The 26,092-nt window shown below is 42.1% G+C and overlaps 2 protein-coding genes across 2 annotated transcripts; both read right to left on the reverse strand.

Moving 5' to 3' along the window:
- Positions 1 to 18: 18 nt before the first annotated feature.
- LOC109138124 (RILP-like protein 1) lies at positions 19 to 5,477 on the reverse strand. The gene is made up of 9 exons (XM_019257502.2): positions 5,376 to 5,477; positions 4,661 to 5,031; positions 3,396 to 3,546; positions 2,130 to 2,248; positions 1,770 to 2,042; positions 1,487 to 1,681; positions 1,159 to 1,322; positions 966 to 1,070; positions 19 to 874 (listed from the first exon to the last, which is right to left on the reverse strand). The coding sequence occupies exons 2-9, from the start codon at positions 4,982 to 4,984 to the stop codon at positions 781 to 783; spliced, it is 1,425 nt and encodes a 474-aa protein (XP_019113047.1). The 5' UTR covers positions 4,985 to 5,031; positions 5,376 to 5,477; the 3' UTR covers positions 19 to 780.
- Positions 5,478 to 7,385: 1,908 nt separating this feature from the next.
- Positions 7,386 to 25,800, reverse strand: hip1rb (huntingtin interacting protein 1 related b). Its single transcript, XM_019257525.2, has 32 exons — positions 25,485 to 25,800; positions 19,307 to 19,370; positions 18,879 to 19,021; positions 18,351 to 18,407; positions 18,128 to 18,208; positions 17,965 to 18,041; positions 17,688 to 17,749; positions 16,826 to 16,966; positions 16,644 to 16,701; positions 16,269 to 16,344; positions 15,180 to 15,347; positions 15,025 to 15,080; positions 14,843 to 14,915; positions 14,256 to 14,439; positions 14,084 to 14,172; positions 13,873 to 13,989; positions 13,692 to 13,793; positions 13,339 to 13,533; positions 12,503 to 12,650; positions 12,322 to 12,408; positions 12,118 to 12,225; positions 11,758 to 11,894; positions 11,057 to 11,167; positions 10,909 to 10,967; positions 10,633 to 10,663; positions 10,466 to 10,528; positions 10,221 to 10,321; positions 9,676 to 9,781; positions 9,288 to 9,411; positions 9,144 to 9,205; positions 8,629 to 8,859; positions 7,386 to 8,540 (listed from the first exon to the last, which is right to left on the reverse strand). The coding sequence occupies exons 1-32, from the start codon at positions 25,575 to 25,577 to the stop codon at positions 8,532 to 8,534; spliced, it is 3,213 nt and encodes a 1,070-aa protein (XP_019113070.1). The 5' UTR covers positions 25,578 to 25,800; the 3' UTR covers positions 7,386 to 8,531.
- Positions 25,801 to 26,092: the final 292 nt, after the last annotated feature.

The raw sequence follows: 26,092 nt of genomic DNA on the forward strand, positions 1-26,092 counted from the left end.
ATAATAACATTCAAAAGATGAAAAATAAAACTTTATTACTTTATAATGAACAAGCATGATTTTTCAGATGCATGACACATTTTTACAGTACTCATTATCTTGTTGGAATAGATTTCTTCTGGTGGTTTTTCACCAGCATGATTGTACCAGTTTAACCACAGAGTGTGGTGCTAGACTTTAGTGTTGCAAGTATACAGTAACATCCTCTTTTCATCATTCAGTGGGAAATTTACTGCTGGTGCTGATCTCAATATGTCTCTTGGTGGGAAATCAGAGGAAACACTGCGCCTTGGAAACAGATATTTTATCACGAAAACATAAATTACATAAGAGACTGCTTGAGAACTTAAAAGTGCTCAACTTAATTCATACTCAGGAGAATATTCCAGTATTACCGGCGCTACTTGTCAAACTGGTAAGCAAATTCTGCACACTATGTAGCGCAGTAACACCATTTTGGCAACTGAAAACAGAAACATGGGTGCAAAGCTATTTGACATTACAGCAGCATCACAACTAATAAAGCACAGCTTATTATGGAGCCTAGGAACTCATAAATACACGTGAGAGTGCCCAAATTTGACCATTTGTCTCACATTTTAAATACTAAGTTAGCTAAAATGCATTGTAAAAGCAGTCACCAGTAATGAAAACAGTTGTTCATTCATCACAGATTCAAGTTTAAGTAATGTAGCCCTTAAACCATTTTTTTGTAAATAAATCTATTAACAAACTGTGTTGGGAGAAATAAAATCTTAAAATAAGAATTTAAACTCAAGGTCATACGAAGGAAACAAGTCTTCTGATTGGCAACAACGTGGGGTCGTCTACAATCAAACCGGCTGCCACCATCGGCATTATGGCAGTGAAGATCCTGTCCAGAGATGAAATTGAACAGAGGTCAGTCAAGTGCAAAGTTTAACCTTAGCGTATGAAGAAAAGTGTGTTAAGGTCATGTTACTCACAGGCGTCTAATTCCTGATTCAGGCTGATCAGTAGAGCTGGAGCATGTTGGAGGAGATGAAGTACAAAACACTGAGCTGACGTCCTCAAACTCCTCAAACTCGTCACTGAGGGATATGGAAGAGTTAACTGTTAACGTTTGAGTTATGCACAACTGAGATTAGTTCAATCTTATATTTTGGAAACAAAACATACCTTTTGTAATACGCCAGCTCTTCCTGTAGCACAAACACTTGAGCCTTGAGTTCATTCCTCTCCTGCAGGACGTCCCGCAGCTCCTGCAGGGTGAAGCGAGGTTTGTCCGACTCTTCCTCCAGGCTGTCTGCCTCCTCCTCTGGCTCTCCATCAGTTGACACGTTCTGTAGTCAAAACAACAAAGTCAGCATTTCTTCCTGCACAGCAAAGAGGAGAAGAAACACACTAAAAAAAAGGCTTTTGCAAATGTTTTATGGGGCAAGAAATGTGTTCAGCCTGTTTGTAAGGATACACCAGCACGATACTGTTTAATATAAACAGGTGTTACCAGAAACAATGCTGCAGTCTCTTCCTCCTCCTCCTCATCCTCTTCCACCTTTTCTCCGTTTGAAGACCTTGGGAGAGGGGAAGGACACTTGTCACGCTCAAAGCAGTTTGCCAGGAAGTCAGGGTCTCCTCCACACTCCACCCACACTGACTTCGGTTTGCTGGTGGAGTTGGATGGTGCTGCTACTGGCGAGGACTGCATTGGTGACACAAAACATCAGCTTAGACACTAAAAAACCTGCAAGCTCACTTACTGAACTCTTAGTGAACCTTCTTTTTCTTACCGTTATCTGTGGTGGCGTATGTGATATTCCAGATGTGCTAAGAGAGGTTTCTTCTATGTTAATGACCTCTCTCTCCAGTTCATACCCCCGGAGCTCCTTTCTCAGCCTTGTGACCTCTGTCTGCAGAGCCCCCAGCTCCTGCTGATGTACCTGTGCTGCAGCTTCCAGTTCAGCCCTCTGCTGGATCAGCGCCTTTCCCTGAGCCTCTGTAACTCCTATCCTGTGCCGAAGGTCCTGATTGATTCGTATCAGCCGATGCTGCTGCATCTGGAGCTGCAGTTGAGGAAATGTATTTTATAACCTCATGTAAACAGTAGGTCAGGATCCAGTGTATGTGCTGCACACGATCTACATCCTCACCGCCTCGACATCCTCATTTTTTAGTGTCAGCTCATGGTCTTTAGCTCGGATTTCATCCCTTTGCTTATCCACTAAGTCTTGCAGCTTCTTCATCACCTGCCTCTCCTTCTCTGAGAATCCTGTGAGGATCATAAAAAAGAAAAAATGTTCATGCATGAATGCAATTGAACAACTTATAAATAGATAAAGATTTAATTAATTTTTTACTTAATTTCAAGTTAATTGTCACGCTGTATAAAAAAGAACTACTGGGTGACTAGACTAGTACGGGTCTACAAAGCAAACCTGGTCTCTTTAAGACATGCTGAGGCTGAAATTAAAGCATCTTTTACACCATGTATGTTTTTTTCTGGATAAATGTCAGTGTCAGTGAGCAGACTAATCATGTCACGTAGTGCCCATTCATCTGGCTGTTTTATAAGCACTGTGTGTGTGTGTGTGTACTGTGGCTCCCGACAGTAAGTATAGCTGCAGCCACCATGAAAGTCTCACACAAGAGCGGTATTTTGGTCTGCTTCAAAAATAGTCTCCTTTATAAGCTCCTCACTGCCTCTCTACACAGCCTTCTTTTTCATGTCAACATGCATGCGTGCAGCATATACTGTACAATCTCACGTGACCGCATAGGGTAAATATGTGTAACGTACAGCAGATGGTTAATCAGTTAACACAGATCTGCAGTGTGCACATATGGAACAGATAATATAATCTGAACTGGAACTCTCAGCCAAGACGAAGATACCGTGCAAACACAACAAGAAGGCAAGAGTTTAGACAGCTACAGACAACCAACCATGCTGTGTTGTCATTATAGTACAGCTGTAATATTTATCTGTTATCTGTTCATTGACATTGGTGCATGTTCCTGTGATCGCTTTAATGCCTGACTGAAGATCAAATGCCTACTAAGGACAAGTTGAAACTGATACAGATCAAGTATGACACGAGACACGGGACCTCGGATGCTGTGACACTGAAAGCTGAGTTTGCAGCCTGTTCTCCCTGAAAGACACTTAAATTTACTGTAGATCGGTCAACAACGACATCGATACTAATATGCGTATCAGATCAGTGAGATTCTCTCATCGTACCATTTGAAAATGAAACTTTATAGCAGGCATGGTAGCTGGAAAAACTGAGCAGAGAACATGCACACAATAATGCAAAATAATCAGTGTTTAAAAAAAAGACTGCTCTTGTCCTTTAGATCATCTTAAAACTTCCCAAAATTCATCTGGTTGAGAGCCACTGCTGCAGACAACCCACCTTCCTGTTTCTGCAGGTCTTCCTCTGTGACGGGGGACTCTTTGAGTGGGAGGCTCACTAACAGCTTCTTGTTCTCTGCCTGAAGTTGAGCGATTTGAGAGAGCAGGTCCTGAATTTCTCCTCTCCACACATCTTCCACCAGCTCCAACTCCTGAGAGACAAGAGAGAAAACACCACCACAACAGTTTAGATCACTTCAGATTTTGCTACCTAATCATACATTATTTATTTTTTCAGTTTCCTGAAGATGTGCTGTAAATGGAAAATGTAGGAATGTAATGTAAATGAATGAACTCCTCTCTAATCATTATTATAGCACAGTAATGTATGAAGTAGTACTGTATTGTAGGATAGTTTACTACACTACACTGCAACATACTAATCCAGTGACATGCCCCACTTCACTTCCCTATTAATCATTAACAATGATAAAAGAAGCAAGGTTCTTAGTTGAATTTTAGTGAAATAAAGGTCAGCGACACACAAATAAAAAACTCTTGCACCTACCTGCAGTGGTTTTATGCTCCAGTCTTAATTTCATGTATCATAACATGTCAATATCATACAGGATATATAATTTATCTCAAATAGCGCTAAATAGATTCATTGATAAATCAATTATACTTGATTTTCATTTATTCTAACATTATAAATTGATTACGTTCCGTTATTTTCACTGTTGGTTGGACAAGAATAATAATTTTAAAGGTCCAGTATGTAAATTTTAGTGTGCTTTAGTTACAGAATATGACAGAAAAACAATATGAATATAATGTGTTTAACTGTGTTTTCAACACTGACAGTTCAATGAATGGATGGTGTATGGCTCAAAGCATGGTGACTGCCTCTTTCGTCCCCGGACTAATCTAAAAAATCGTCTGAAAATGTTAATTATGCAAAACTTTAAGCCTTAATATAATCTGAATGGGTGATGGTGTTTAAAATCAGACTCAGTACAGTTGTCATGAACGGGGAACTTAGCTATAGAGGCCAAAACTGTTTTTTGTACCAGGCTGTAAACATGTTTATTTCTGCTGTGAAGTCATTTTAACATGGGGCCTTATGGAGTACAGTAGCCCAGAATTTTATATGAGTTGAGGTGAGGGGTATTCAGTTTGCTGTTAATCTGCAACCTCAAGGCAAGGTGCAACTGAATCTTAGACACTGGAGCTTTAAAATCTCAAACTAATGTTGAAAATGAGTTTTAAAGGTGACAACACACATGCACCCAGTGTCAGACAGGTGACACAGACAGGTAAACCGACCTTCTGGTGCTTCCTCTCCTGCTTGTACCTGTCGCTCCTCTCCTGTCTCAGCCTATCCAGCTCCCTCCGCAGCTCCTCGGCCTCCTGTCTGGCGGCTCCGCGGCTCACCAGGGCCTCCAGCAGCTCCAGCACCCGCACCACTTTGGGCACCACACCGACTAGAGACTCGCAGCCGAACCTGTCGATGATCCGCTCAAACTCCTGCCCGAGCACCGCCGCTATGTCGTACACATCCACGGCGGTCAGCTCCGCCGCGGGTCTGTCCAGCGCCGACATGACGGAGGTTTCCACGCGTGTCCTCTGCTTTAATGACACGTCCGACATTCAGCATATCTCTCTGTCCTCCGACACACCGAGCAGACTCACATTTACTGTGGGGAAACCAGTTTGAAAGAAGCGTGTGCGGACATGGAGAGAAGTCACTTTGTTGACAGTTTAAACTTACTTCAATGCTGCGTTCATGATCCTCTGGAAAACTCGGACACGCCACTTTTAGCATATATAAATAATGAAAGCTGATAGCAGCACAACAGTGCCTTATACTACCGTTGAGTCACTGACAAAGAATGAGAATATATTACTTATTACCGGTCACCTTATGGTTCTGTTTTGTGAACAATACTCATATTTACAATCGCTCCTGAAGGCAGCAGCCCTATCCACGTTGACCCCCCCACAACCCTACTGCGCATGTCATGATATTAGTAGGTATTACCTTCTACAGTAGAAACCATTAAAAAGTTCCCCTTCAAGCTGAATCCAGCCGTCTTCCAGCCAAGTTCAAAGCTGGAGTGACTCCCTCCTTCTCCTTCTCCTGAGCATGTCTATTTTTTACTGTAACTCCACCTATTCATTAAATTACAGGGTATGACCAGGAGATGGCGCGTCTCTCACAGATTTTACAGTTGTTCTACCTGGAGATGACGTAGTTCACACACCCACAGCAAAAGGATGAAAATACAATAAATAAATCCCCCATCCACCATTGACTGATCTGTTGTCAGACCTATTGCACCAAATGTATGCTCTTAAAAAGGGTACCTGATGCTGGGGTAGAAAGGAATAAAATTATGCAGGTGGGGTGCATTTCATTTCATGGCAGGCCTTGTTTTCCATTTCCTGTGATATGTAGGCCTACCCCCTGAATAGGGCTGGCTTTCCACCTGCGTGTAGTTACAAATAACTTTACACATAAGTAGCAGAGGTCACATGAAAATGGTTGGTGTTACATCTTGCATTTTTAATTTAAGAGGGAAGTCAGATTGTGACAGATGTAAAATGTAACCTGAAAAAATCTGACTCCCCTCTTTTGTTCCTCTCTGTTAACACTAGTTACAAATTACTTTATACATAAGTAGCAGTGGTCACAATATGCCAGCAGAGTGAAAATGGTTGATGTCACTTATTGTACAGACAGACAGAAAGACCATCAGTGCATATACAATAACCACACCAGGCTATGCAGAGTATACATAAACCCATAACATGTTATTTCCCGCCTGTCATAACACAGATAGGCTATCAGATCAAACATACGAAATGTAAAAACAGGCCACAGAACTGTTTTCACTCCCAGCATAAGAAATTACCTATGGAGTTTTTGAATGATCTCACAATATCTGAGAATACCAGAAACAACAGTAATAATACCTCCTGTTGAATATTTAATCACAGTTTTATCATTGTGAATCTCCATTTAAAGAGGAAGAATTACAGGTGATTAACAGCCTTTTGGAAGATTTTTGCAGCTGTGCAGGTATTCAGTGCATGCTTTAGGCCAGGTAAGCCCATGCAAACACCTCATTAGCATTCTCATTGCTCAAACCTTTTGTTTGCACTGAAGCTGTCCTATAAACTGTAAATAAAACAGATTATACTTTAGATAAACTTTATAATGTTTACAGTGAGAATCACAGTTAGTATCAGAAGTATTTATTAACATACGTTTGATTTCTTAACACATTCATTTCTCTGTTCTTTTTGCATCTATTACCAATAAAAATGTACCAATTTATTGACATTTATTGGTAGAAATATAAAAACATATAAGATAAGACTTTAATGATCCCACACCAGTGAAATGTATTTGTTACAGCAGCTCACAATACACATGGATAAGTGGATAAGAAAATATAAAATGAGATATACTTGAAATAGAAAAAATAAAATGAAATAGCTAATAAAATAAAAAGTTATATACACTATATAAACCTTTCAGGTACATGTGATCCAATACAACAACTTTGCCATAAATTTGACTTTTACAAAGCTTTTTACAGCTTTGTAAAAGTCAAAATTAATTTTTTAAGCTTTTAATTTTACAGTTTTTGTTTACTATTGTTGTGTTTGTTGATTGTAGTAGTTGAAGACTGCATTACATTAAAAAGTGTTTCTTTTTGGTCAAACCACAGCCATAACATTAGAAACACCATAGGATATAATGCACTAATGTACAACAACACTGGCTAAGACCTTAATAGTAAACAACTGGTGGGTATCTAACATGAAAGTAAATATAATTACCACAGGAAAAAGTAATTTTACAGTGCTGAAAGTCTGACAGTTGTTGGTATGAAGGACCTGTGATAGCACTCCTTCTTACAGGGTGGGAGTAGTGGTAGTAGTTTAGTAGTAGTAGTGGAGAAGTAGTAGTTTATGTGTGGTTTGTGTTTTTATGTCTAATACATTTTTCATAAGCTCAGAACCAGATGAAGCCAACACAATGGGACATTAAATCAAACATTTATTGTTCATTTGTTTGACATTTACACTTCTTACATGGAGAAACCACCATTATCTTTACTAAAATATATTAAGAGATCTGAGTGTATAAAGACATTTCATACAGAGGAAAGACAGAACATAAAAAGATGCATTTTTAAGACCCTGTAAGAAAAGCCCAGAGGCATAGAGGACTTGAACACCTTCATATTGTACATTAAACTGATCCTAAATCATCATATTCAGCCTAAAAGAAGAGTTTGATAATTAAGGACACCTACATCCGTTATTTGTGCACAAGCATTAAGTCTATTTGCTAACTAATGTCTAGGTGTTCCTCTAATAAAGGGACATTCAAGATGAGTGGAGATATAAATTATACTTGATGACACTTGCACACTCCTATACAGACTGTATGTCTTTACAGTACAGTACATTTCAAGGCCTCTGAGACAATCGTGTACTGTTGAGAAAGAAAGCTATTTTGCACATAAGAGGAACACAGTCCATCATGGAGGCAAAGCCAGAGGTATGTAAAACATTTGCAGTAACGTGGATACCAATGATGTCCCCCCCCCCCCCCAGTTTCCTTCACCGTCCACCACAACATAAATAGTGTACATTAAGAAAAATGTGATGTGCTCTGTAACAAAACGTTCAAAATAGTGTGCAAAAAGGTTGTCCAGAGAAAACTAGTGACATAGAAGTAGAAGATATGCTGTCGATTTGTGATCATCATCATCAAGGTTTATTTTCTAAAAGCAGCAGTAATGCTTGAATCAGTTAAAAATCCGGGGATGCAAAAAAACAACACACAGCCTAAAAATAGTATGCCATTAACCTTTTTTGTTCTTGTTGCCAAAAACCAGCAGAAAAAAAGTTGTTTATCTTTTTAAAAAAAAGGAGGGGTAAAGACAGCATGTTCATTACAGGCAACAAGGGTTAAAAAAAAAAAAAGGCTTCTGGTCCATTTTGGCAAGAAAGAAAAACAAAAAAAGAAGAAAGAAATGAGGGAAGTAACTGTGAGGATGAGGCAGAGGATTGTCAGCATGCATTTTGAAAAAGGAACCATATGTTCACAAAAAGGCCATCTTTCTCTGGTCAATCCAACCATCCATTAGTGGAGCAGTTTCCACTTTCTGCTCAGGCATTACTTAAACTGTAACATACAGAAGTAAAGACGCAGATTAAAGATTTACCAACAAACAGAATCTTTTTTTCTCATTCATATATATCACAGCCCTTACCGTGGTTTTAGGTGGTATGTTGGGTTTCTGGGCCAATGCAGGTTTCTTCATGAGGGCAGGCTTGGTGGGTTTTGGTGACATGGTGCCAGGATGGACCAGTGAGGAGGTTTCGCCATTCCCCTCAGAAACCTGCTCAAGAGGAACTCCAGCTAACTCGTAGTGTTTCTTCCTCAGCTCGCCCAAACGCAGACGCTCGTTCTCCAAGTGAGATTCTAATTCGAGCACCTTCACCTGAAGGGGCGGCGAATAAACAAGTGGTTATCTATGGTCGAAACTGTTGAATCTGCTACATTTAGTTACATTTTCCCTTCTTTGAATTTATTCATGTAAAAAGATATTAATTTTAACATCTAGCTGGCAGGTTTAGATAAGATTACAGATCCCAGCAACACACACTGCAAATCCTAACAGGAATAACACATTACCTGTGTTTTAGATGATGCCTAGCGATTTTAATTTATTAAATGAATGTTGTCAATATCTGACAAAGTATCAAAAGTAGTCCCATGACTTACCTGTGACTCCATTTCTTCTTTTCTCAACTTGATAAGGGACATCCCAGAAAAGTCCATGGTATCTGTGCATTAATAAAACATAATTATACAGATGCTGACCAGATTCTACAATGATGAAGTACAGATTAATTTGTACTCCTTTACCTTTATCCTCCAGGTGCTCCTGGCCCGTTCTCGTTGAGGCCACCACATTAGCTGCCATTTCATTCACAAGCCGAGAAGCCTGCTGGAGAACCGGCAGCTTCTTACTGTTGCGGTCTGCCTTGACCTGAGTGCAGAGGAGAGCGCTTGAGTAAAACCAGATCATACTAAACTCATTCAGAGAAACCAATTACACAGTAAATGTGCTGCTAAGAGGAAAAGGAAAACAATTTGCTTGATAATTAAATGCAACATGGTTCATCTGCTCTCTCATGTGATAGCATATTGAACTCCCACCATAGAGAAGTGGAGAATACTGTGTATTTTATTCACACTTTGGCAAATAGCGTGATGAAATGTATCTCGAGTATCTTGTAAATTAGATTATTACCTTTGAGGCAGCAACCAGCTGTGCCGTACTAGCAGCGATCTCGTGGGAGCAGACAATCAACTCTTCGTATTTGCCCGTGTGCAGGACCACCTTATCAGCAGACTCCCTGCGAGGAAATAGGAACAGTAAAGATACAACTCCACTTCAGTCAGCTTAACTGGAAAGGGTACAGTACTGTGCAACTGCTAATGGCTGAGTCATTTCAACACTATAACATTTTAACATCAATAAATGATCAGTAGGTCTGTTTTGAATAGGATTACAGTAAACTATTAAGGCCAGAAACAAGCCAAGGATAGACGTTTGTGATGCCTGAGCTGTAAAGCTGTTGTCAGGAAACACAAAACTCCACATGCTACAATAATCTTTTTGTTGTAATGCCACATGGACCAAAAAAAATCATCTGAACTTCGATAATGTGTATGTGTAAAGTGTTGATCCTGTGTAAACGGACAGTAAGAATCACAGTTAATTTAATTAAAAATGCTACATTAAATACGTTTAATGATGTAAGAATATAAGCTGTAATACCCTGTATAACTTACACCATCTCTGTGGCTCCCCATCCCACAGCCTTGGCGGCAGAGATCAGTCCCTCAGTCCAGCGGGAGTTTTTGGCGTAGAACTCCTTAATGGTGGCTGCGCCCTGAACATGCAAGAAAGTACTTAGTTAGTCCTGTTAGCTGTTTTTTCTGAATGGAGCAGAGCTTGATCTCTGGAGCTGGTTTGATCTCAGAAACGAAACCCAAGCTGCCAGTTTTGGATTCAAAATTAGAAAAATGTGACTCACCCTCCCACTCTCGACAATCTCCTTCTGCAGGTCTGTGGATGCTATGATCAGCATGCGGATGGCCTACGAAAGAGTGAATGATGACAGAAGATCAAGAAGTGAAAAACACATTGTTTAGGATGTTTATTAGAAATATGAGTAGGGTGAGACACGTCAAACTACAGTACCTTCATCAGGTCTGTGCAGCTGAAGAGGATTCTGCAAAAAAGCAAAATAGTAGAGAGTTAAAACTAAATTTACAGGGTGATTAATAGGTTGTGGCTTCACTTCAGTTAAGCAAAGAAAAGAGTAACATAAAGGATGACGGGTGACAAAGACAGAGGAGTCCGATTTTAATTAAACTTTGATGGATGACACATCTAATTACAAGTTGGTCAAACACCAACGTGTAATTAGATGTGTCATAATTTAGATAAATTAAGTCCCCAAAAAAAGAAACAAACCTTTCATTGACCTCCAGTTTTATTCCAGTCGTGTCCTTTCGTGCCTGATTCATCATTTCCTAAATACAGAACCATACATGACATTTATTAGTTTACAATGGACACACAGTAGGTGAATTCATCTTAAAGTGAGCCTCATACCACTTACATCAATCCTGCGGACTGCTTCCTCTATAGCTGCTGATGTTGCAGCCATCTCCTTATCGACAAGATCTCCCAGCTCATCCTGACGAATGTCCATGCCTTTCGGCCGCAGCTCCTGGATATAACAAGAAGGAAAATTATTAGTAATGATAAAGAAACATGAGAAAACACTTATTCTTTTACACTGTTTATAATTCAGTAGGTGGTTTTATGTGCTTCCTATGATGTCTTCTTTTTGTAGAGAGAAAGCTAAAATAGTTTGTAATATACATAAAAAAAATTCAACACCCACTGACACCGATTCAAACTAAAACATTTCAGCAATTTATTTTTGGTCTCCTTGGAAGCAAAGCATTGTACAATTGAGAGTTCATCTCACAATAATGAGGGTGTTGGATTGTTGACAAATGTTTACGTCACTGACCCAGAAAAACATTAGTGGTAGGAAAAAATGCTGAATAGATAGTATAATGCAGCATCTGTCTCTTTGTTTGCAGCTAACCTACATTAGATTACGGCACACTGCACAGACTCTACAGTAATGCCAAATAAAAAGAGGATGAAGTCTTCATGTGTTTACCGATGTGACCGATGAAGAAAACATATTATTTGTGATCATATTTTTAATCTAACTTTTTTTTTTCCACTGTTCTACATAATACTCATATAGTAAAGTCAGTAAAGTCCCTGGTTAGTGTGTCTCACCTGGCCCAAGTGAAGGATCTTTTGAACGATAACGCGAATGGAGGCCGGGTCTGCCCTCTGGAGGGTTGTCTTGGACTTCAGGTCCTTGAGGAACTGCAAACTCTGAGTGGCACATCCTCTGCAGTTCTCTGTCAGTCCTGCAGGGTGTAAAAGGGCAGTGATCAGCCATAATGTTACATCCTTTTTACATTTAAACACCTAAAACTTACTCTTAAAATGCTGCTTGAAGGATTTAAAGGTTGAGTTTGAAACCAAAACTTAAAATATGAGGCGTGGCTTTAAATTCGAAAGCTTTTCCTGTGCAATAACTACTAGTATAACTGGTGTAATGCCGAGGAAGTAATCTGAGCTCTTCCTTACGGTCTGCATGGTCGGTGGGTGCCATGTGTGCAGTGGCGCTGCCATTGATGATTGTATCCGCAGCCAAGTGGGAGAACTGGGTCAGAGCCCTCAGCAACGCTCCAGCATCTGGTTACAAACAGTAAGAGGGCAGTTAGCCACATTAACAGACAGCCATGAAGATCAGGCAGGATCATGTTAAATCAGAAGCAGCAGTGAACTTACCCCCCATGTTACTCAGATAATCAGCATGGCCCTTTTTCACTTTGTCTATGGAGCCTAGTGTGGCCTCTGCCCGGCTTACGAGGTAATCTGTGTTTGGATGACAAACAGAGGATTGGAAAATAAATAAATAAATACAATCTGTTTGTAACACTCACTGCTATAGCAAAGTAGGGGGTCTGACCTGGAGAGCTGGTGCAGCGTACATGGAGGGGATCGTCCAGTTTAGCTACAGCATCTTGGATGATGTTCTCGGCCTCTGCGACGGTACCCTGCAGCAGAGCAAACTGCTCCTCCAGAAGCTTCTGCTTCAGCTGCTCCTCCTGACTCGACTACATGCGCACACACACATAAACACACATTGTTATATTGACATAAACAGAAACCAGACTGTTGATTTTTGTAGCAGAACATCTCATACAACACATCTGTACTTAGACATCTTAGGAAAGTCTACTGCACATTTCTCCACGTACAGTAAAATCATCTGTCCATGTACATGCAAAATTATTGGAGATAACTACTGGCCTAGTAGTTCCTATACAATATAACTATATATGTATGTGGGATGAGATGTTTTTATGCCTACAGTATAAAGCTATCCTGTGCATTTTCATATTTATGTGCTGCACAGAGCGCAGCCTGATGCTGATACTGAAAAACTGTGCTGACAAGCAGGTCTCATCAACCAGCAATTTTCTAAATTTCAAAAACAGATTGATTAGATGTGACCTTACATCCTAGTTTAAAAGATTGTGGGTAATATCTTTGGCTTGCTATTCAAATATGCAAACATAAGGATTATACAAATATGCACAATCACCCATAGGATATGTCCAGTAAGAGTCAGTGTTTTAAATTTTCAGATTTCGGCATGATGGTAATGTGATACCCTCGTGAGCCTGCATGCTTTTTGTTAAGAGGACAGACCTAAAATACTGCTGAACACGACTAAACGTATTGAATGCAGGCTGCTGTTCACACTGCTGAGCTCGGCTCGGCTCGACTGTCCTGACTGACCTTCTCCTGCAGTTTGCCCTGCAGCTCTCCGAGCTCCCTGCTGTTCCTCTCTCGCTCCTGCTGGAGTGACGACTGCTGCACCTGCGCAGCCTGCCGCAGAGAAGACAACTCCGCCTCCTTCTCGCTCACGGATCGCATCAGACGCTCCTTCTCTGCCTGCAGAGCCGTCATCGAGCTGTTCACTTGCTCCGACGTCTGGCAAAAAGAAAGAGAGAGAGAGAGAGTGATGAAACAGAGGAGGCAGATGGCTCAGAGTGTCAGACAGAAAGTCCATCCGGAAATGTGTGACATGCCTCGAGCCTCCAAACACAGTCGAAGCATCATCGAGGTTGCTGCTGTTTATGCACACTCACCTTTTCACTGCTCTGCAGTGTCGCCTTGATGCGCATCACTTCTGCCAGCTTCTCCTCCAGCTCTCTCCTCAGTTTCTCCATTTCAAACTTCTGCTCTTCCAGCTACGACAACAAAACGTTATTCATCTGCACAGCACTGCCACCTTGGAGATCTCCATCAGAAAACGTCAGACCAACCAACCTTCATGTCAGCTTCCTGCTTTATTCGATCCACCTCAAACGACAGCTGCTGTTTGGTCCTCTCCACCTCTTCCTGGGTCTGCTGGGTGGCTGACAGCATCTTCACGGTGTCTGCACTCTGTCAGCACATTAACGCATTTAATGTCATCACAGCACAACAAGGTGCTGACATCTAATTTAAAACAGACATGTCTGGACCGGTCTGTCTGTACCTTCCGAAGTAGTTCAGCATGGCTGGCCACCAGCTCTGTGTGCTTCTCCTTCAGCTTATTGTACCTCTGCTCGGTGGCCTGCGATCTTTCTGCACAGCGAAGAGAGATGACAGCGTTATCATCACGGTTTGTCCGTGTATATGAATTGATAAGAGTTGACTTTATGTCTTACTTTCTGCTTCAATGAAGGTGGACTGCAAGCTCTCGTGTTCTGCGTTACGGCGACGCGTAGCCTCCAGCTCCATTCGCAGTTGTTCATTTTCCACAAGAGCACGTTGTTTCTGTGCACGCTGTTCTTCTAGTTCTGCCTCCAAACTGTTGATTTGGGACTTCAGCTGTGTGATGTAGTGCTGAGCCTTAAGGAGGGGAAACAAAAGAGAGGTCTGCACTTTAGCAACTTTTGTCCAATATTCGATGTTCATTTCACAAGATGCCTTGATGTTTTTACACACCCGACGGGCTCATCTATTGATATTTTCCAAGACTTGTCCACTGTCACAAAAAATGCAGCAGGAAGAGGAGGAATGACACAACAACCATAAAAAACAAAGAGGGTTGCAGGCTGGATTTGTATCTGTGACGTCAAAACTCGTTCAGAGGTTACTTGCCACATTCCACATGTCAGGAGCAGCATTTTGCATCCACCCAACACATGACCCAGATTCCTTTGCACAGAGATAATAATGCCCTCTGTCACACCTCGTCTATGCAAGGTCTGAAAACCTAAACAGCAAGTGATCCAGTCCCAACAGTCCTTACCTCTGCTTTGACTCTCTCCAGCTCCGCTCTCAACAGCTCTAGGTCCCGCTTCAGGCTCTCAATCTGGAGATCCCTGGCAGACAGAAAACACACAGTCATAGTGTGCTGGCACAGATTTCAAACTGAAACCAAAGAGTCTGTACTGACAATCACAGATTACAGTGAAAAACAGCCTGTCTCACCTGTCATCGAAGCCTCCATTGGGAGGTCCAAACGTCTGATCAAATATATCCAGTTGCTGAGTAAATTAAAAACACAACATCATGGTTCTGTTGTACAAATACTTGTGTGAGCGGGTCTATACAGTACACATGCATCTGTGACTTATGTGCCTTACCTGTGGCTGTGCCTGGATGCTGGGTGTGGAGACGTCGCTGACCTCGATGAGTGGCTCGGGGTCGTCATCATCGTCGTCTTGTTGCTCAGGCTCCTCCTCGTCAGCCATGACCACCACTGGCTTCACGTGCTTGGCCAGTGAGGCTGCATGCAGAAAGTTCGGTGGGGACTGACAAGCAGACACGTCATGATTAATTTCAACAGAACAGATTTATAGCTAACAATAACAGTATTAAAGCAACATTGTGAAACATTTCTGCTACACTGACATGTAATCATGGTGTCTGTCATTTCCGCTCTGCACCCTGTATGTCTGTTTCTGTGCTGTCTAACTTTGTATGTAACACTTTACGACACATGCCACCAACTATTTCACTGATCTTTGGTAAAACTGGATTATATTTTATGGAAACTATGTTTTCTACTTTCACTCTGATGTCCTCTGGTCTCAGTTACCCATAGAGTTATCTGATAGATAGGCTGCAAATTGTAGCTGCTGTTAGCTCAGTTTGTTAGCTGGGCAGTGGGGGAGTGTTAGTGCTTGTACCACTGGAGTTTAGACCACCAGAAAGGAGAGGTTTTCAGCCCTGGTACTGTACATGTGGGAATACTGACAGGGAGCAGAGCTGGTGTTGTGCCAGAACCGGAGCTGGGCAAGCAGGCAATGTTACATATAGGTAACCTGGCTCAGCAGCCTTTGACGAGGAAGGTAAAAAGAAAAAAGGAGAGAGTGGACGAGCGAAGAGAAGCCGCCAGACGAAACTAAATCTGGGACTGACTTTTTGTTGTTGGCGAGGGCTCCATGAAAGAAAAGACAAACGCCGAGCTGGGCTTCTTGCTGTTGGACTAGTAAGTAACATTATCTGGCTACTATGTCTTGGGTTGTTACACTTGCTTCATGTTTTGCTAGTTGTTTAACATAATTAAGATAACCCAAACAACAAATACAAAAAGGCACAGCAGTCCATATTTAAGAAAGTGGGATGAATCATTTCTACAGTGTTGCTTTAAGCTGATGGTGACATCAAGACGGCAGCTGTGACTCAGCACTGAAGTCATCCCGACCCTCCCCATCCCTCTGTGCTCTTACATCAGGCAGTTTGGGGATCTGGATCAGTCTCTTGAAGTACAGCATGTCTCTGGCTTTATTGAAGAAGGTCTTAAGGCTGTGGGACAAAGAACAACAAGAGTTAGATAAAACTAAACTACTTAATCTGAATAAAACGCCCCCCAACTCTCTGAACTCAGTGTTAAAGTCATAAACGTGTAAGCGACGGTGACACCAGCTAACACAACCACAAAGGTTGGGGGGATGGGAAGCGTGAGTGATTTGCATCAGTTCAAAGTGCTGTGGGGACTGGGTGAGGCAGGATTATGTTGCACGCTTCCTTTAGTAAAAAAAAAAAAAAGAAAAAAAAAAGATTTGCTCTCATTCATTCATGGCCTGAAGCCGTGGATGACCTACCTGTGGAACTGGTCATGGAAACGATCACGATGTCCTTGTAAGGTGTCAGCAGGGAGACCTGAAATCCAGTTTTTATTATTAGACATCATAATCTCAAGGCAATAGCTTGAATTATTACCTTAATTTACCTTATTTTACCCCAGAATTTACAGGCTACGCTAAATGATATTAATTGTTCTTACAGGCATGCAGCTTGAATAGCAGTTTGACGGTGAAGTGGTAGAGGTGACTAGAGTCCTGGATAACTTGGATGAGCGGAGCCAGCCGACACTGGCCTGATGTGAGAGTGGAGATGGCGATGGATGTGTTGAGCTGTCGGATCACTGCGGAGGGATTAAAACAGAAGAATACGGTACACGTAAATAATTCAGACTGCAACTTTATGGGAATTTTTGTAGGTATATTTCTGTACACTTCTGCAGCCCTTTAGATACTGGCCTCAATCAATCTGATGAAGGACATCATTGACAAAATAAAGTGCAGACTCCTCCACTGAATCAGTTACTGTTGCAGACTTTCTCTTGTTACTTGAGAGGCTGTCGGGTGAGGTAGCAGCAGTACACAATTTCTGCAACTTGCAGTAATAGGTGAGGATATGTTGTGCCTTCAGTGGCTCCATGAACATATCTACAGGGTATAAGTACACTTCTTTCACAGTACAGCAGCAAAATTTGTTTGCTGTTGACACGTGATCCCGGGCCTCCACCCTGCAGGCCTGGGAGGAGCATACCACTGCAGTTAAACTGGAGGAAATCAACTTAATGCCCTCTAATTGCAGGCATTTCCTCATAAGTCCAAACTAATTTAGGCAAAAAAGGTGAAGATGAGAAGGGATAAGTGAAGATTACTTTCTCAGATGGGCTACAGTCTGTGTGAAAACAGGCAGGAAAGGAGTCGCACACAATAACTCTTTCTTTAAAGAGCTCTTTGTACATAAATAGATAATGTCAGCAGGCTGCGGCCTATTACTGTAGCTCAAGTTTCTCTTTCTTGGAAGAGTAGGATGGGGGAAAGGTGGGAGGGTTTTTTTTTTTTTTTTTTCACCTGTCTCGGCCAGCCTTAGCTCTGTGTCCAAGTAATCGAACACCTCCACTGTGAGCTGGAACCTGCAGGAGAGAAGTTGATACCTTCGTTAGACAGAAAAGAGGCCCCACTCAGAAACAATGACGATCAGACCCTGTGAAATTAAATGAGCAGCGGGGCTCTGTGGATTTGGGTGGCAGCTGCTGTGTTAATGAACGATGATGATGATGATGATTGGGAGTTAAGGTTAAACAAGATACTTTAAAAAAGTCACTTTCAACAGTATTTGGAGACTCACACGTTATTAATGTCTATTCCTGCAGTGCGCTCCAGGACTTCATCTGTGACCTCCAGGTTCGGTGGGATTTCTGGACGCTGCAGAGGTACATTTTTGGAGGTTTAGTGCCTATTCCCTTGGTAACATGCTGTGTGGTGTAACATATGATAGAGGATGTTCTCACCTTCACATGAAACTCCATTTTTGTGCACAGCAGCTTGGTATATAGAGCCACCAGCTGTCCGTATTTGTCATGGAGGTTGGCCTGGACACCACAGGAGAAGACAAGGAAGAGAGCACAAATAATAGAAAAAGAAGTTTACGCTTTCTTGAGATTATTTCAGACTTCACAGGAAATTCAGTCAACCATAAATATTTCCACTGCATTTTTTTTTGCAAAGACTCACCCATAGTTTTCCAATTTCAACTAAAGAGCTGTGATGTCGCATGCAGTCTTGCAGAACCTGTAAAGGTGACAGCTTGAATAAAGATCTCCGGTAACATTCATCAATGAAATTCTATTCAACTCACATTCTGAACACTTTTCTGAGAAAGGGGTGTTATTTTATTTCCCTGTGGGACAAACCTTTAGTTTATAGATTTAAAGTGAACTCATTTAATTTTTAATAAAATGAGGAAAGCCAATATTTTTAACATTTTGTTGGGGCTTTTGAGCCTTTATTTGATAGTGGTAGCTGAAAGTGGGCAGAGAAAGGTGGCGGATGGCATGCAGCAAGAGCGACAGGTTGGAAACAAACTCAGAGCGCTGTGGTAAGGACTGACTATCTGCACATGGGGCGCAAGATCTACCAGGTGAGCTACCAGAGTGCCCCAAGAAAGCCAATATTAAAGAAATTGAGATTGTTTTTTTTCGCAGTTTCATGTTCTCCACTGTGTAACAGACAGACATAGGCAGAAAGAGAAAGGTGCCTTACATTGCGGTGTCCATCCCGCAGGACTTTGTGCAGTACGTGGCAAAACTTCCAGCTGAGGATGGAGCTGCTGTGCAGAGGGAAGCCCAGAGCGTAGGACCAGAAGGTGTAGGCTCCCTTCTCCCTGTGAGTCCCCAGGATGATTCCTGTTGTTGTGTTGTTAAGGAAGCATAATCTGTCACAGGACTCCTGGCTACATATCTCTCAAACTATGTCACCAGGAAATGATAGCCAGGCTTTATGAAAGTCAAATGTTTAAAAAAAAATCCCAGGTTATGTACAAGATGTTTTATTTTGTGTTTCTCTATTGTTCTACACATCTAAATTATGACTGCTGGCCTTAATTCAACCCCATAAATCTGGTCAAACAGGAAAATTACAGAACAAACTGTTCCTAAAGTGCTGTTTCACTGTGACTCAACAAAGGATACGTCGTGCATGTTTCTCCTTCACAGGCGTCTCAGTGGAGTTGATGGCTTTGCTGATGCTGCTCAGCTGGGTGGAGAGGAGAGGAGAGGAGTTAATCTTAGATCTTGGTTCTCCACCTACATGACTAGCAATACACGTAACCAGAAATTAAATATAGAACAGGAGTCAAATACATGATAACAGGCAGCACTACAATGACAGGAATGAATCAGAGAAACAATGACTGTGCACTGTGTACACACTGTGTTGACTTTCAGCTCTCTCCTTGTAGTTAGCCTCATTTTAACCGGCTGAAAACAGCCAGTAATTCAGGGCGAACTGGCAGCTACACTTCTTATAACTTGTGGTTACCTTAATGGCTTTGTCATTTATGTCACAAACTGTCCATCGATAGATAGAATCTTTAATGATCCTGCTCATAATGAGTGTCACCAGAAACGCAGGACACACAGCGAGCTGCTCAGCAGACCTGTCCAGCAGGTAAGACAAGTGTCACAGGAAAGGAGAGACAGAGAAACACAAACAGTCTCTGGATCTACACACTTTTAGATGTGAGTCCATGTGGACTTTAAAAAGGTGTTTCAATGAACCTCAGGTTTAGTACAGTACACCAAAACCACAAAGCAACATGATGACTGCCCGGTATGGTCAGGTTACACCAGAGTGCTCTTCTAAATATGCAATAACATTATAGCTTAGAGGCTGGGGAGGGCTCTACTACTTTGGCTTTTTAGCAAGGCAGTGAGTTTAGCTCCATGGTTGCTGTCTTGTTACTGACCGTGCACTGTGAAGTGTATCTTATATATATTTCATAAATTATTTCCCAAGACCAACTGATCGCCCAGATTCAAGATATTTCAGTTATAAGCAACAACTTTCGGTCATCCCTTGATTCAAACACATAATAGCTCAGTCTGGGGATTTCATGGTGCACCTATTGACAGTATAAGGGCTGTCGTATCCGTAACATTACACATAGCTTTCAGAAGAGCCACTGTGAGGCTCCAGCTGCCGCCATCTTGGCACCTCTGCGACCTCCCAGCTTATCTAAAAATCAGCAAAGACGTGGATCGTCGGTGGACCTGAGCGGCCCTGACGCCTGGGTGCTCAAACAAGCCATCTGTAATGGAATCCACCTGTCAATCCTAGTGGCCACACCGTAAATTATACATAACTTTAAGCCTGAATATAAATTTGAACAGGTGGGTTTATTGTACTGGACTGTAAATGTGTTTATTTCTGCTGTGAGGTTCTGCAGTTTGACATGGAGGCAGCTTATGGACATTGACTCATTCTGTAGCAAGCACTGCACAGCCACGGAGGTGGTGCCACTTTGGGTACACCCTCATTCAGAAGAATGCAAATTATTTTTACAGTATCCTGATAGTCATATCACAATGGATCAAATACCAGCTGCTTTGTTTAGGGCTGTGTTGTACTCCAAAGATCCAAAGATGGAGAAAAATCTATACAGCAGGCTATATGATGTGACTTAGAAAATAAGTAAGAACCAATTTATTTTTACATGGATTGGCTAAAATTCTATAAATGTCTATATTTCATACGTCTTTCTCCTCCTTCCTGTCTTTTAAATTTGAATTATATCCATAAAATTGACACTTAAAGTTGAAGTTTAGATCTGACTGCACAGCAGAAGGATGTGTGATACAGTCAAATATCCTTGACCATGATGTTTCCCTTTGGGATCTTACAACAGAGATTTGCATCACTGACTCATGAACACATAACGATTACATAATGATCAAAGCTGCAAGCTCGACAGCACAATTACCCCTGAGCTACTACGACGCCACCCATGGCTAAATCAGGCTTAAAAAACTGTGTTGTGCGCCTCCTCCGCCTTGGGTCAAAATTCAGTGCTGCGTTTTGTGTGAGGGAAGTGTACGGAAAAAAAATAAAAAAATCAACAACTGCTTCCTGCCAGACTGGCTTGTCTTTGTGAAAACCTGCAGGAAAAAACAGCTGGGTGCGCATTATTCACACATTATTATTAGAATTAGCCCAAAATGCTTAGCCAGGAGCATCTTGATATTCTGCAAGTTGCCAATTTGCAGCAAAAAAAAATAAGACAGAAACGTAAATGCATATCTCCTTGTGTGTCACATCTGTTGAGGTCCACACTATCTGTATGAGCCAGCTTCACTATTATAGTATTACATAAGAGACTAATCCAGCATCCAGTTCATGCATTAAAGCAGCCACCTCTTCAATTTCAGCCTCTATTTTATAACCATCGTTCCCATCCTGCATCAAAGGGCTCCTTAAACCCGAGTGAAACCACAGTGTGTAGCAGAAGTTGGACATGAATGACAGCACAAGATCCGGGTCTTGGCCTGAAGCACAGACTTAGATGACCATGTCAAATCTTTGTTTGAAACGTAATCACATATCAGTAGAAGAGGCCCCCTAATCCCACAAAACCCCATAAAAGCCTCTTTAATAGATAACAAAAACTGGGAGTCACCACCCCAACCCACGCACAACCATGAAAACATACATGGCTACACAACAAAGCACAGAGGGGCTACTGTGGTGTCTCAGAGTGAGTGAGGGGTGTACTGGTTAATGGGAGACTCCCTCCCCTCTCAGGCCGCCCTGCTTCTGACGCAAATTAACTGCCAGTCCCTCGTTTACACAGGGCAAGTGCAGTGGACTCGCATGGAGGCCTGTGTGACAATGAGGGGTTTGTTCGGGGAGGAAGGCCGACAGCTGGGGTAGAAGATTGGGTTGGGATAGGGGGCCGCGCTCTGGCACACAGAGCCTGGCACTGAGGCCTCAACAGATGGCCGCTGAGCAGCGAGGCTGCAGGGAGACTCTCATATAGTACATTCAGAATGGCTGTCAGTCAGAGAGAAGAGAGAGAGAGCGAGGAAGAGGGACAGAAAGGAGAAGGACATCGAATGCGGGATAAGAACCAAATACGAGGTAGAGTTTACTGTGTGCTGTATTACAGTAGATTTTAATGTCACCTGTAGGAGCACTCCGGTGTACATACCCTTACATGCCCTTGCTCAAGGCTACTGCGGGCACTGGCTGCATGGGGATCAAAATACAGTCGCAGCACTTCAATTATGAGTAGGCCTGCAACTAACTATTATTGTAATAATTGATCAACCTACCAATTATCAGAAAACAATGAAGATTATAATTTCTTAGAGGTCAAGGTGACTTGTTTGTGTCTTGTCTGACTCATTGCGACAACTCTAACTACTAGTAACGGCTTGCACATGTAAAGATACTGTATGCTTCTGCACATGACACAAAGCATACCACTGTTAGGCCTCACATCAACCTACACACAGATGCCGTTTTCTTAATGCCATGGTCCGATGAAATCCAAACTTTTTGCTCACAGGGTAACACTGCTCCACACATGCTGACACTGTCGACTGTGCGGCTGCCCGAGAAGTCAGTGCCTCATCTGGTTTGAGTGTCCCCGACCAGCATAGAGGAGATGTGAGAGGCAGGGAAAGCCTGGCCTAATCCCTGAGGCCTGCCACAGCCAGCCAGCATTACTGTAGCCATACACTCACTCTACAGTCTACACCCGGCTCGCTGCGTTAATACCTCCAACCTTGCGGCGGTCTCTGCTTACCTTGTCATCTTGCTTGCTTTTCAGCAGCGTGTCCATGTGCTTGGACATCCTGACGTGGCACTGTGTGCGACTTTAATGAAGTCAAAGCATCAACGCTATACCTGGTGTTGCTCCTCACTGGACATAATGCCCCGAAGCAAGAGCACTTATTGCAGGTCCTTATCAGCTTAATTCAACAGACTGCTGCTGGGGGATCTGGCTAACAAGGTCACACAGCCAGCTCACAACCATAAGCCAAGGTTAGCTGCATGTAGCACTAATATGAATGTAAAGGAAAATCACCTGGTCAGTGTATTAAAAATCAGTGAAAGCTGATGCAAAGTTAAAATCCCTCAGATTTACAGTCTACTTCCATGTTGCATGAAAGTAAGAATACAAATCATATCCATCACCAGGGTCATCACAGACCAAAACCAAGAGAGAAAACATGGATACAAAACATGACAAAGCTGATTTTTCACAGGATATGTTCTCACTGAAGGGATTCAAGTTAAAGTTTTGGAAACAACAGCGAATACATCAAGAGAACTAATGAATGTCTGCACAGACAGAGGTCACGTCTTATTATTAAGTTATGTCCGACTAAATTATGAACACAAAAGATAAACTGTTCTCTGGAAACTGCGGTTTTTGTGACAATTATCAGAGCCGGTTAGTTATCTCGTGATTCCCATGAAGCTGATGATTATGAACATTAGTTGTCTGGACAAGGGCACAAAACATGATACATGTCGATTACATTGTGTTTATCTATTTTCAGTGGAAATACAGGGATATTATGGGCATCATAAGCACATGTTTTGTAAATAACGCAGGAGAATTACATGTGCGCTTTGTATGGTTGTATTCCTCATGTCACTTCATTAACATTTTTTGTTAGTGCGTGAAACAATCATAACAACAAAGTGCTTTTAATTTTCTCTCTACTCCCACTCACAGTAGCAGTGTTTACCCTCTAGTCCTCCCATCCCCCTTCACTCTCTCACGGGCACTCGCTCAGGCAACAGGAGTGAGGAAAAGCAAACACTACACACACACACATACACAGAGACACACACACACAGGACGCTGTGTGAAACATTTCACCTTGGTACCGAGGTCAACATAAAGAGGAGGTGCAGAAGAGGAGTTGGAGAGTCAGTGTACCGGATGAATCAGCACTACTGAGGATATCTATGACGAGGGAAATGTGCAGGCTCCCTCCTACACATGGCAGCCTCTTAAACAGAACAGGTTACAGTTGTCTTGATGATCCAGTTGTAGTGAAATGTTGAGTAGGAGACGGTAAAGGGATTTAAGTTTCTGGAAAAAAATGTCAAGCCAATCAGGAGTCAGGATTCATCTCCACACTGGCGACTTTATTTGCATGTTGCCAAGTAGATCCTTCCAGCTATACCGGTCGTGTTAACAAGGACACACGTTCAAAGCAGTGCCACTTCTTTCTGAATATGCTTTAAACACTTGTCTTTCACACACAATGCGCCATGCTGCATATGTGCACACAGCGTGTGACTAGAGAGGCACCAAATCCTACATTTGAAGTCAGACACTGTGTCTACCTGTTGCCATTTCCTGTTGTACTCAACAAATATGCTGCAATGTTAAACGTGAATCCAGGGCTACAAATGTGCAGCAGCTGTTGCAATAATACATATAATTTATTGTAGTTATTTTAGGTGTTGGAAGGGGGCACAGAGGACGGATAAAACCACTCCGCTCCACCTCTTTTCCTTGTGCTTTAAAAACAAATAAAACACTGACAGAGGAATATACGCCCAACACAAGAAGAAAGCTCAGCCCTCTTTAGATAACAAAATACTGAACGTGCTGCAAGTTTCACAGTTTGTTTAGTTACTCAACCTCATTTGAGTCTTTCCACAGACTCGGGCGTGTGTTTCACTTCAAACAGCTGCTCCTTGAACCTGCCGGGTTCACCTAGTCAACAATCCGGTCCTACATGACAGATAGTATCTTACTCGTGTATGATGTTGTGAAGGTCATGCTTTACTCTTGCAGATGAGTGCAGTGGCACCACAAAGCACCTGTTGTTGTATGAAACAAACCTCATTCATTCAGCGCACACATTTAAAAAGACAATACCTGAAAGGCTGAAGGTCTTTTCCTTGTTTCACAAGAGCTACATTGCAACAAAGGGAGAGAAATGAGTGGAGGGAGGAAAGAAAGGTAGCCAAACAGGAAGGACTAGATCAGCACGATACCAATGGGCAGAGCACTGGATTACACTTAAATTGCTTAAATAAGAAATAAAAACACTGAATATAGTAGTAAGTAAAGCTTGTAGTGGTATATAATGATAAACACTTCTTCTTCTCTCTGGGATACACACACAGCATCCTGCTGGAGGCTTTAATTGTGGATATTTTACGCAGACATTCAGTTCCCAAGTGTTAATTGGAGATGTGGCCTATGCGGTACACTGTGCCAACCGCGCACACATACACACACACACACACACACACACACGCATCTACGGTCAAAGCAGGCCTGAATAAAACGCAGGTTTTGTCATCTCACAGAGATGTTTCCACGTTTTGTTTTTTTACCTGCTGCTTGTCAAAATGCTCCCTCTCCGCTCCGAGATTGGCCTCAGTCCGCCTGGTTTTCACCCGTGTGGGCACCTGTCTTATGCTGTTCATCCCTTAGTTTTGAACAATGACGGTTTCGGTCAGTAAAATAATTAACCTGTCCTCTTCTCTCCAGGTAAAAAAAAAAAAACATAAAAAGACGTCCAAGCGGCAAGCAAATCAAATGTTTCTTCTTCTTCTTCTATCTAGACTCCAGGCTGTGCGTGTGAGAGGAGACATCCCCAAGCGGCGGCTTCATTACTGGTGATGCATCGCGGCTGAAGGAGGAAGAGCGACTGAGTGTGTTTGCCTGGCTCGCGTTGAGAGGACGGATCCTCCCACAAGGTGGAGGAAATCATCATCATCATCATCATCATCATCATCATCATCATCATCATCATCATGTCTTTTTTTTCCCTCCTCCCACACACATGACATGTTTCTTTTCCCAGCTACATTTAATCACAGCTCAGGCATGACGATAATAATAATTTCCCTGTTATTAACTCATATACGTCTTTATTTATTTTTATATATATATGCGCTCATTTCTCTGAGCTGTACGCAGTGACGTCACTTCAGTGAAA

The sequence above is a fragment of the Larimichthys crocea genome, chromosome III (assembly GCF_000972845.2).
Source record: "Larimichthys crocea isolate SSNF chromosome III, L_crocea_2.0, whole genome shotgun sequence".
NCBI lineage: Eukaryota > Metazoa > Chordata > Actinopteri > Sciaenidae > Larimichthys > Larimichthys crocea.

Excerpts from the sequence above, each read along its gene's own strand:
- LOC109138124 (XM_019257502.2), bottom strand. The coding sequence starts at position 4,984 with ATGTCGGACGTGTCATTAAAGCAGAGGACACGCGTGGAAACCTCCGTC. Across the intron at positions 2,249-3,395 it reads AGACCTGCAGAAACAGGAAG|GATTCTCAGAGAAGGAGAGG; the intron begins GTGGGTTGTCTG and ends TGATCCTCACAG. Across the intron at positions 1,682-1,769 it reads ATACGCCACCACAGATAACG|TCCTCGCCAGTAGCAGCACC; the intron begins GTAAGAAAAAGA and ends TCACCAATGCAG.
- hip1rb (XM_019257525.2), bottom strand. The coding sequence starts at position 25,577 with ATGAACAGCATAAGACAGGTGCCCACACGGGTGAAAACCAGGCGGACT. Across the intron at positions 18,408-18,878 it reads TGCGGGATGGACACCGCAAT|GTTCTGCAAGACTGCATGCG; the intron begins GTAAGGCACCTT and ends TCACCTTTACAG. Across the intron at positions 16,702-16,825 it reads GCTATTCAAGCTGCATGCCT|GTCTCCCTGCTGACACCTTA; the intron begins GTAAGAACAATT and ends ACTGGATTTCAG.